This window comes from Eubalaena glacialis, chromosome 4, assembly GCF_028564815.1.
Source record: "Eubalaena glacialis isolate mEubGla1 chromosome 4, mEubGla1.1.hap2.+ XY, whole genome shotgun sequence".
In the NCBI taxonomy this organism is placed as follows: Eukaryota; Metazoa; Chordata; class Mammalia; order Artiodactyla; family Balaenidae; genus Eubalaena; species Eubalaena glacialis.
In genome coordinates, this window is record NC_083719.1 from 125,375,973 (window position 1) to 125,387,675 (window position 11,703).

Below are 11,703 nucleotides of genomic sequence, written 5' to 3' on the forward strand. Positions count from 1 at the left end.
TATACCACCTTTTATATGACGAGTGTTTGCATGTATATATTTTCCATCCTTTTACTTGTAACCTACTGGTTGAAATATAAAGATATAGTTAAAGAATCATTAGAGAAATGCAAATCAAAACTACAATGAGGTATCACCTCACACTGATCAGAATGGCCATCATAAAAAATTGACAAATAATAAATGCGGGAGAGGGTGTGGAGAAAAGGGAACCCTCTTGCACTGTTGGTGGGAATGTAAATTGATACAGCCACTATGGAGAACAGTATGGAGGTTCCTTAAAAAACTAAAAATAGGACTACCATATGACCCAGCAATCCCACTACTGGGCATACACCCCGAGAAAACCATAATTCAAAAAGAGTCATGTACCACAATGTTCATTGCAGCTCTATTTACAACAGCCAGGACATGGAAGCAACCTAAGTATCCATTGCCAGATGAATGGATAAAGAAGATGTAGCACATATATACAATGGAATATTACTCAGCCATAAAAAGAAATTGAGTTATTTGTAGTGAGGTGGATGGACCTAGAGACTGTCTACAGAGTGAAGTAAGTCAGAAAGAGAAAAACAAATATCGTATGCTAACACATATATATGGAATCTTAAAAAAAAAAAAAGGTTCTGAAGAACCTAGGGGCAGAACAGGAATAAAGACGCAGATGTAGAGAATGGACTTGAGGACACGGGGAGGGGGAAGAGTAAGCTGGGGTGAAGTGAGAGAGTGACATGGACATATACACACTACCAAATGTAAAATAGATAGCTAGTGGGAAGCAGCCACATAGCACAGGGAGATCAGCTCCGTGCTTTGTGTCCACCTAGAGGGGTGGGATAGGGAGGGTGGGAGGGAGATGCAGAGGGAGGAGATATGGGGATGTATGTATATGTATAGCTGATGCACTTTGTTATACAGCAGAAACTAACACACCATTGTAAAGCAATTATACTCCAATAAAGATGTTAAAAAAAAAGTTATTATAAAAAAAAGATACAGTTAAAGTATACTTATTGTAAATATTATAAGTTGAGTCATTTTGTTTCTCCAGTCTGATAATCTCTGTTCTTTAACTGAAGTACTTGGTCCTATTAATATTAATGTAATTATTGACACCACTGAATTTAAGTCTTTCATAATCCTATTTTTAAAATTTCTCTGTGTTTTTTTCCCTTTGGTCCTACTTTAAGATTAATAAAGTTGTTGTTATTATTATCATCATCATCATTATTAAACTCACACTTCCAAAAGACTACCAAGAACAAATAATGTTCCTTCTTCTACACGAAAAATCTATGTATTTTTTACCTTGGGAAACATACTGACAACTAACATATACTGAGCACTTAGTGTGTGCCAAACACTGTATTATGTATGCATATAAATGCATTATCTGATTTGATTCCCTAAAACAACAATATGAGGCAAGAGCTATTATTCTTCATGTTTTTCAGATGAGAAACTAAGGCTCAGAGAAGTCAGATAAATCACTCCTCTAGTTAGTGGCAGAGCTGGGACTCAAAAACCCATGTGGTTACCTAGCATTTACCTCTGAGTCTCTCCTTTCTAGATTGTATATAACCAGTGTCTTCATTTAAGAAAAAAAAAAGGGACATTATTTCTTGCATGGTAGTTTTTTTCCTATGGGCATACCTCAGTTTATCTGTGCCCAGTATCATGTAGGATTTCTGCTTTCTTATTGCTTTGTTTTTCCTTGTATCTTGGTTTAGCTACTTATCTTCCCTAGTAAAAAGAAGCCAAATCCAGGAGGTTAAATCTACCTAACAATGGTGTGAAACGAATATGTGGGTTTGTATAACCTATGTTACAGTTCCTTTACTAACCATTTATTCATACATGATTGAGGAAATCAAGAGGTTTTCCCCAAGCTCATATCTCTTGAGTGCCATTGAGCAAATGTGCTTTATGTTTTGCTTGTTCAGAACTCTGAGATGTGCAGACAGTACCGAGTATTACCCAGGATGGGTTACCTTTGTCCAAAGAATTTACAGCCTGTCTGTGGTGATGATGGCCAGACATACAACAATCCTTGCAGGCTCTGTCATGAAAATCTGTAAGTATACAAGTCCAATGAGCCCACCTTCCAGTGTAGAGGCTCTTGATGACAGTGTTGACCCACAGCAGTGTACTGATATGAATGTGAGGTGTGTTGCAACCAATTTACTAATCACAGCAGTTAAAATTCAAATGTTGTGAATGATCTTATTCATGCATAAAATACAGAGGATTTAAGGTTATCCCTTTAATAAAACTGTTCATATAGTTTACTGAGTGGAAGAGAAAGGAAAAAGTGGTGGGGTTACAATAATTAGAGAAAATCTAAGCCCATGTGCACTCATGGGAGCGTGAACATCATCTACCCTTCGTGTAAAGAGAAAAAAGTTGAAAATCATTGCGATACAGAGTCAGCCCAGCCTCTAATCTCTAATGGCCTTATGACTACCTGATAGTCGCAGATTTCCCATCCTCTCCAAGCCTTCTTGGAGCAGGAAGTGCTATCATGCAGAAGAAAGCACACTGGAGCAAACGGCAGACCTATTCTCAATTTATTATAATCTATCTGCGGGCATATTATCTCATCATTCTGAGATTCACTTTCTTCCCTGGAAAACTTGAGATAGTTCTCTGGGCCAGCTGACTTCACAGGATTATTGAGAAGAATTGCGATTTTTATTTTAGTTAAATACAAGGAATTTGTTTTAATACTTTAATTATTGGTTGTAGATTTGTTGCTTTTCTGCTCGAATGCTGTTTACTCTCACCTCCATTCACATTCTTCACCTGTTCCCAGCCTTCATTTGACCAGCTTTAAATAAGGGCGTGGTGGCAAATCTTGACTTTTCTACCCCACCCCACCTCAGACTTACATTGCAGTCCATATATGTTCATTCTCTCCTTCTTAGAACACTATAAGCAAGGCCCAGAATGTGAGGATGGGACTGATATCCTGCTTTTCAATCCCAGGAAAATATCTGAATTTACATTTATTTCCTTTTAAATCAACTCACAAAAGCAAGAGCCATTCTGCAGTTCATATACATAGACTAAAATCTGAATATGAGTGCTTTATGTGTTATATCTGTAAGTAAGTCACTTTCATATTCACAGTTTCACTGAATCCTCACTGCTCACTACAGAGTGGTATCATCTTCATTGCACAGAAGGTTAATCTGAGGCTCAGAGAGTCCAGGTAATTTGTTTAAAATGACAAAGCTAGGAAGTAGATCAGACTGGATTTTAATCTTGTTGATTTGGGTCTAAACACAGTTTTCTTTTCTCTCCACTACACTACTGTTATATCCAAGGCCAAATCCAGGAGGTTAAATCTACCTCCTTAGTGTGTACAACACCTCTCAGAGTTCCTTAAACATTTGGGGATCAAAGATTCCTTTGATAATATAGAGAAAGTCACCTCTTTCCACAGAGGAAAAGAAAATGATGAAACATTAAAAATTTGTATGCATAATATCTGTGGGCACATAAATCTCTTGAGGTCTATCCATGGATCTTACAGAGTTTTAATAATTAAGGAATCTTAATTCTTAAATGTCTTAAATGTTTAAGGAATGAGTACAACCATTCATGAATCTGTTGCTATATATGTCTTATTTTCACCCCAGAAATCCTTCAACTTCTCTTTTTTGTAAATGTCAGGCCCTAAATTATCCATCCAGTGCTCTACAAGCATTCCATTAACTGTATAAACCCCCAGTAAGTTTACTCAAGGGAGCTTCAGAAATGACAGAAATGCCCATAATAAAAATATTGATAAAGGATACCTCAAGATGGATTGTTTAGCTAAAGAACTGGGAGTATACATTAGGAAGAGAAGGTTCAGGCTATCCCAGGCAAGATGGAACATTATTGGTTTCCATGGTCTTAGAGGAAGTTATAGGGAAGCAATTTCAACTTGCACAATGTTCAAAGACAAAATGAACTGTCCTGATAGACGGTGAGTTTCCTATCACCAAAGCAAACAAGTAGATGTTTGCTATATAATATTTCTTATGAGAAAGGCATTAAAATTCATCTTTTAAGATTCTTTCCAACTATTGATATAAAATTCACACTCTATGATCATATATTGTTATATTTTATAACATACATATAGAATTTATATATATTTATATAAAATACATTTTACAAAATATATTCTTTTTTTTTTAATTTAATATTTTATTTATTTTATTTTTGGCTGCATTGGGTCTTTGCTGCTGCATGCAGGCTTTCTCTAGTTGCGGCGAGCGGGGGCTACTCTTCATTGCAGTGCACGGGCTTCTCCTTGCGGTGGCTTCTCTTGTTGCAGAGCATGGGCTCTAGAGCACGCGGCCTTCAGTAGTTGTGGCATGCGGGCTTCAGTAGTTGTGGCTCGCGGGCTGTAGAGCGCAGGCTCAGTAGTTGTGGCGCACGGGCTTAGTTGCTCCGCGGCATGTGGGATCTTCCCGGACCAGGGCTCGAACCCGTGTCCCCTGCACTGGCAGGCGGATTCTTAACCGCTGCACCACCAGGGAAGTCCCTACAAAATATATTCTATTTTATAATCCCCAAGTCACATTATAGGTATCCAATAAAGTCAAACTTCTCTCTGGGATCCAGTTTTCCCATCTATAAAATAATGGCTTTTGCTCTAGATGATCTCCAAGTTTATTTCCGACATTCAACAATTCCATGACTGTATAGTGTACAGGAGAATGAAATGTGATGAAATAGATCCAGGCCTGGAGCACAAATCTGGGGCTAAATCAGAAGAGAGAGAATAAACCTGAATGATGCCTACTGGAAAATAGTTGAATGCAGATCCCGGCCCCTACCCCTAATTTCAGTTCTGGTTTGACGCCCAAATGTCACTCATATTGATCCCTGGTTGTGTTTTGTCTTTTTTTTTTTCATTATAACTTTGAGTTTTCCCATCTTTGAAACTTCCTCTTCTGTTTTAGAATACGCCAAACTAATACACGCATACGCAGTGAAGGAAGGTGTGAGGAGAAGAGCAACCCAGAAACAACACCTCTCAGAGTGCCAGCATCTGTAAGTACACCAGCCTTCATGATTACAGTGTTAGAACCAGGTGGTTCTGCTTCTGTTCTCTTGAACTGAGTGATCGACATTTCTCTGGCCAGGGAAATGATACTAGGTCAGATAACCCCAGAATTGGTCACATCTTCATTGTGAAGATAATTAAGTAATTACTGAAATATGTGGGAATAAAAATATAGTAGTTAATATTTTTAAATGTTTACAGTTTACTGGGATCATTGACAGACTGTTTATGAGCAATGTACATAATGTAACACTTCTGCAGAGTTGGTTTTATTTTCTGTGATCTGCATTACAAAGATGAGACAGAGACCAAGCGTGGTCAGATACTGACAGAAGTGGACTTAAACCTTATATCCTCGTATCAGTACTTTGCATTAAACTGTTTCCCAACATGAAAAGTTGCCTTTTTCATTTAAATCCCTACAAGGATGTTATGACACACATTACAGTAATTTCACCTTATCTGAGGTTTTGCTTTCCATGGTTCTAGTTACCCAAGGTCCAAAAATACTAATTGGAAAATTCCAAAAATAAACAATTCACAAGTTTTAAATTGTGTGCTGTTCTGAGTAGCATGATGAAATCCTGCACCGTCCTGCTCCATCTCACCCAGGAGGTAAATCTTCCCTTTTTCCAGCATATCCCACCTCTTATTAGTCACTTACTAGCCATCTAGGTTATCAGATCAACTGTCGTGACATCACAGTCTTTTGTTCAAATAACCCTTATTTGAATGAATAATGCCCCCAGAGTGCAAGAGTAGTGACACTGACAATTCGTATATGCCAAAGAAAAGCCAAAAAGTTCTTCTTCTATGTGCAAAGTGAAAGTTCTCACCTTAATAAGGGGAAAAAAAACCATTGTGTGCTGAGGCGCTCAGATCTTTGGTAAGAATGAATCTTCTATCCACAAAATTGTGAAGAAGGAAAAAGAAATTTATGTTAGTTTTGCTGCTCCACCTCAAACTGCAAAAGTTACAGCCACGTTGTGTGATAAGTGCTTAGTTAAGATGGAAAAGGCATTAGATTGGTGGGTGGAAGACATGAATGGAAAATGTGTTCTGACTGGCGGCAAGGTGCTGGGCCAGAAAGCATCAAGCCTCTACCAAGACTTCAGCAAGGGATCCCCTGAAATTAGTGACACCAAGCCATTTACTGCAAGTGAAGTATGGTTACACAGATTGAGGAATAGATTTGGACTGAAAAATATAAAAATTACTGGAGTGGCTGCGTCTGCCAGTGAAGAAGCTGCTGCCACATTTCTGAGAGTTGAAAAGGTTGATAAAAGAGAAAGGATGTCATACAAAACAAGTCTTCAATTACAATGAGGGTCCTCTGAAAGAAGATACCCAATAGAACCTGCATTCGTAAAAGTGCAAAGGAGGCACCAAGGCATAAAACATGGAAAGACAGATTAACTCTGGTACATACCACAGGGCATATGATTAAGCCAGGCATAGTGTACAGAGTGAAGAACCCACTTGCTCTCAAAAACAAAAATTATCTGCCTATGTTTTGATACCATAATCAGAAAGCATGGGTGATAGCCATCTTGTTTATGGAATGATACCACCAATGCTTCATCCCAGAAGTGAAAAAATACTTGGAAGAGGAAGGCTTGGAATTTAAAGTCCTACTAATAATAGACAATGCACCTGGCCATCCTGAATCTATTTGCTGTGAAAATGAAAATTTCAAGGTTGTATTTTTGCTTCCATATATAACCTCATGACTTCAGCCCCTTGACCAGGGCATCATTCAATTTGTCAAGGTCACATACACCTGCCTGGTATTTGATTACATTTGATCAGCAATTGATGCAGACCCTAATCTGGACAAAATGCACTGCTGGAAATCATTCACTATTGCTGACACAATAACATTCCTCAAAGCTGCAATGGATAAATTAGAACTAGAAACTGTAAATGCCTGCTGGAAAAACTTATGAAGTCATGAATGATTTTAAAGCCTTCCTGGGGATCAATGGAGAAGTTAGGAAAATCATTCACAGGGCAAGACAAGTTGATGGAGAAGGATATTCTGACATGCTTGATGAAGTGGAAGAACATATTGAAGGCCACTGAGAAGTGTTAAAGACCGAGGAATTGGAAGAACTTATTGAGTCATCTACAGAGGGAGAGGAAGATGAAGAAATTGAAGCAGAACCAGCACTGTGAACATTACCAAAATTTGCCAAAGTGGTTCAAATTGCACAGATATTAAAGGAAAAAATTATGGAATACAATCCTTGGATGGAACACAGCATTAAAGTCACCCATATGATCACCAAAGGATTACAACCTTTGCAGCAACACTTTGATGAGTTAGAAAAAAAGAGCGACAACTTCCGATTACAATGTCCTTCCAAAAGTTTTTGGCAAAAAAACCCTTAAGCTATCAAAGATTCCCAACCATTGACATTATCTGCTCCTGTCATCCAGCCATCCACATCATCATAGTTTGATGGATTACCTGAAGCAGATGATCCTCCTTCTGACCTATTCAGAAGGTCAATGGTAGCCTAATGCTATGTCACAATACCTATATCATTCACCTCAATCTCATCACACAGGCATTGTATTATCTCATATCACCACAAGAAGAAGGGGTGAGTACAGTGCAATAAGATATTTTGAGAGAGAGAGAGAGAGAGAAGGAAGGACCACATTCACATAACTTTATAATTGTTCTATTTTATTATTAATCTCTTACTGTGCCTAATTTATAAATTAAACTTTATCAGAGGTATGTATGTATAGGAAAAATAACATAGTATATATGGGGTTTGGTGCTATCTGTGGTTTCAGGCATCCACTGGGGATCTTGGAACATATATCCCGAGGGTAAGGAGGACTACTGTATTGAGTTTAACATTCCCCCTGGTGATGGCATTTGAGGAATCTCTTCCTCAGGCAAGATGATATGTGACCTGGGGAAAAAACTAGGAATTTTCAAATAAGAGAAAATTTTTTGTTACCAGATAAATATGGGTTCAGAGTTTTTGATGTTTTTCATATGCAAGACCTTTGGCAAATCACATAAATATGTAAACCAAAGCTCTCACTGAGTTATTGAAAATATTTAATAAATACTTCTAAGCATTTGGCCCAGTGTTTAAAAAGCAATGGCATTTATTATTATTATCAGGCCTAGGAGTCTAAAGTATGAATGTAGAGAAACAGACCCTAGCACAATGCTTATTTCTTTTAAAAAATTTTAATAAATTATATTTTAATAAATTTATATTTGGTATTAAAATATACTTATCTTTAATAAAACAAACAATTTTTTTTTTAGCTACTTTATTTATTTATTTATGGCTGTGTTGGGTCTTAGTTTTCGTGCGAGGGCTTTCTCTAGTTGCGGCAAGCGGGGGCCGCTCTTCATCGCGGTGCGCCAGCCTTTCACTATCGCGGCCCCTCCCGTTGCGGGGCACAGGCTCCAGACGCGCAGGCTCAGTAGTTGTGGCTCACGGGCCCAGTTGCTCCGCGGCATGTGGGATCTTCCCAGACCAGGGCTCGAACCCGTGCCCCCTGCATTAGCAGGCAGATTCTCAACCACTGCGCCACCAGGGTAGCCCCAAACAATATTTTAATAAGTTTAGATTTAATAGCTAGTTATTATTCACAACTGTTTTTACTCTATTGCACTGCCACAGAAAGCTTTGGCAATAATGGAATTAAAAACAATTCCGCCAGACTTGAGGATCTTAAGCAATACTAGATGAGACCATATTCAAAAGAACTCAGCAAGCCTTGATATGGGAAAGTGGAAAAACAAGAGCTATAAGCTAGGTGTTTCTGGTTTCACACTGGCAGCTGGAACACAGGGTAGGAGGCAGGGTACTGGAATGAAGTCAGGAGACCTTCACTGTTTTCTCATGTGGGTTAAAAAAGTCATTTATCTACTCTGGGCATTACACATATATAAAGAGAGGTTTTAAACTTTTGCTCTAGTCCCTATGTTGTGTTGGCTATCTTCTTATCTTATTAGATATAAACTGTTAGTGGTTTGCTTCTCATTTTATTGCCAGAATATACTGTCTCCCCATCTTACAAACACACCTGGTCACATACATCTCAAACAGGGAGGTAAAAATAATCTTTATGCAAGTCTTATAGACCACACCTTAGACCATGCCTTGCTGTAATCTCATGTAGACAACATGATGAAAACTACTTTATGAGGAATTTGCCATAGAATAATACTAATAAGAGGTATTTATTCAAATAATGAAGCATCTTGCCAGAGCTAAGAACAAAAGGTTTTGCAAGTTCCTTCCTTTCATTTTGGGGTGTTTTTTTTCCCGCTAGAGTTATATAACAGGCATTATTAATGACAGGAATTATTTATGGTTTTATCTGATGGAACAAATCATTAGAGCAAGAGGTGTCCTGGGCATGAGTTCAGTTCCTGCTGTATGATTCAATTATGTGATATTGGATACCCCAAGGTGATATGGGTGGGTCATGGCCCAGCACTGCTCTGATAACCATTATGGGTGTAAATCCTGGAGGCTGGAAACTATTGCCTAAACCTTGTTCCTCTGTAGAAGATTCCCTAAGAGAGTCTGGAATCCCAAGAATGAATAAAAGGCCTGGCACAACTTCCAGTCACAACTTTCCTGGAAAAATAGACTGAAAATCCTACTTTTACTTACTATTCTAAGAGGTACTTTTCATTATACAGTAACTACTAAGATTTATGTAACTCTTTAGAGTTTTATCTGCTCTTTCCTTCTGCATCCTCACAGTAAATCTGTATTTAGGGCAGGGATCATTATCTTTCCCACTTTACAGAAAATCAGCCTGGGAGAAATCCTGCAATTTACCAAAGTTAATCAGTATTTGTTCGGGGTCCACTGTAGCCCTGACTTCATTTCTTGTGCTCTGCCACCATCCTTTAGTTGTCAGGAGATTCTGAAAACCAACGGCTCTAGAAAAGGCATTATCTCAATTAAATAAAGATTAGCTACACTGGAAGGAAATGCCTATGTTAAGAAAAATACCAGTACTATTTTCTGAGATGAATAAATGACTATTCTCAATTCCATGACAAAGATTTTCAAGGATTCAACAAGACCACAGCTTGCCAACTCAAATCAAAGGAAGCCTGATGGGGTTAATGTGAGAACTAAAATGGAGGTTTGAGTTTGGAATAAGAATGCTGCTAGTGTTCCAGGTAGTACCAGCAGACAAGATGCAGTTACCTTTTTAAAAAATTTAAACGTTGATTTAATGTTTTAAATGTTGATTTCAAGAATATACAACTACATGGATGAGTCAGGCAGGAAGACAGCTGATTAAAATCTCATGGCCTAAAACAAACTATAATAGTAAAGCATTAATTGTTAGAGGAATTAGACTTAAGTCCTGACCAAATGTGACATCTTGGCAAGTCAGTGAACTTCTCTGAAGCTTAATTTATTCCTTTGTGAAAAGATGTGAATGACACCTTCCTTTTTTCATTACCATGAGGGTCTCATGTAATCAAGAGCAGAGTTCATTTTTGTATCTACCTCAACAGGTAGTATATACTAGATACTCAATAAATACTCACTGAATCAACTGAATAAAACGTGAAAGTGATTTGAAATTGTGCATTCTTAGCAGAATGCAGGAATCTATGGATTTCTTTGACTATGTTATTACCATCATAAATGTATAGCCTGCATTTCTACAATGTCTTTGAGTTTCTAACATCTAACCTACCCATCTTCTCTTGTAGGTCAAATGATGAAAGAGTTGGTGAAAGCCATGAGGGAAAATGTGTATCCCAATTCTGAATCGCCTACCTTCACCATCTGTATATACAAAGAATTCTTCAGAGCTCATCTTATTTACTATAGAAAACAATACAGAACTGTTGGGGGAATGGACTCACTGACTTTCAGTCTTTTCCATCTCTTTCCTCCTAGATTCTGTGATCTGAGGGCACAGAGACATCTTCATCCAGTCTGTGCTGTGGAAACCTCCTGATCACAATGCTGTCTGTCCAACTGCTTGTTCAATAAAAGTAAACCCCGCAGAACGCCATTTCTGGGATTTCTTTGTCACTGCCTGGATAATAGGAACTTGTTTTTGCAGAAGCTGAATGAACTCTACCTTTTTGTTTTTCTAAGCCTATCGGTGGACGGAGAATGCTTTCTTCAAATTCAAGTTGCTGTCACGGTTGGGAAGGAATGTCTAGAAGAGAGGTGGGGATGTAGGGGTTCCCAGGCAGCCAACAGCTATATAAAGCCAAACCAGCTATGAATCAATAATTCATAATTTCCTATATCAGGGCCTTGGACCCATACATAGTCTGGGGGAAGACAAAGGCAACAAGAGTTACCAAGGTGTGCAAGTCTGAGCAGCTCTGTCTGATAGAAATATAATACTAGTTACATATGTAATTTCAAATTTTCTAGTAGCTACAAAAGAAATGGGTAAAATTAATTTTAGTAATATATTTTATTTAGCCCAATATATCAAAACTATTATCATTTCAAAATATAAAAGATATATAACATTATAATAATATAAACTTTTTCTTTTTTTTTTTTACTAAGTCTTTGATATTGGTATGTATTTTATACTTACAGCACATCGCAATTTGGACCAGCCCCATGTCAAGTGCTCAAGAGCTACATGTATTATAG

General features: G+C 37.9%; 1 protein-coding gene across 1 annotated transcript in view; it reads left to right on the forward strand.

Annotated features, from left to right (window-relative positions):
- SPINK5 (serine peptidase inhibitor Kazal type 5) overlaps positions 1-10,826 on the forward strand; it is a 75,179-nt gene extending 64,353 nt beyond the window's left edge. Inside the window, 3 exon segments of the mRNA XM_061188308.1 lie at positions 1,947-2,077; positions 4,962-5,052; positions 10,791-10,826. Coding sequence (XP_061044291.1) covers positions 1,947-2,077; positions 4,962-5,052; positions 10,791-10,799 — 231 coding nt within the window. The 3' untranslated portion in view covers positions 10,800-10,826.
- The last annotated feature ends 877 nt before the right edge of the window (positions 10,827-11,703 follow it).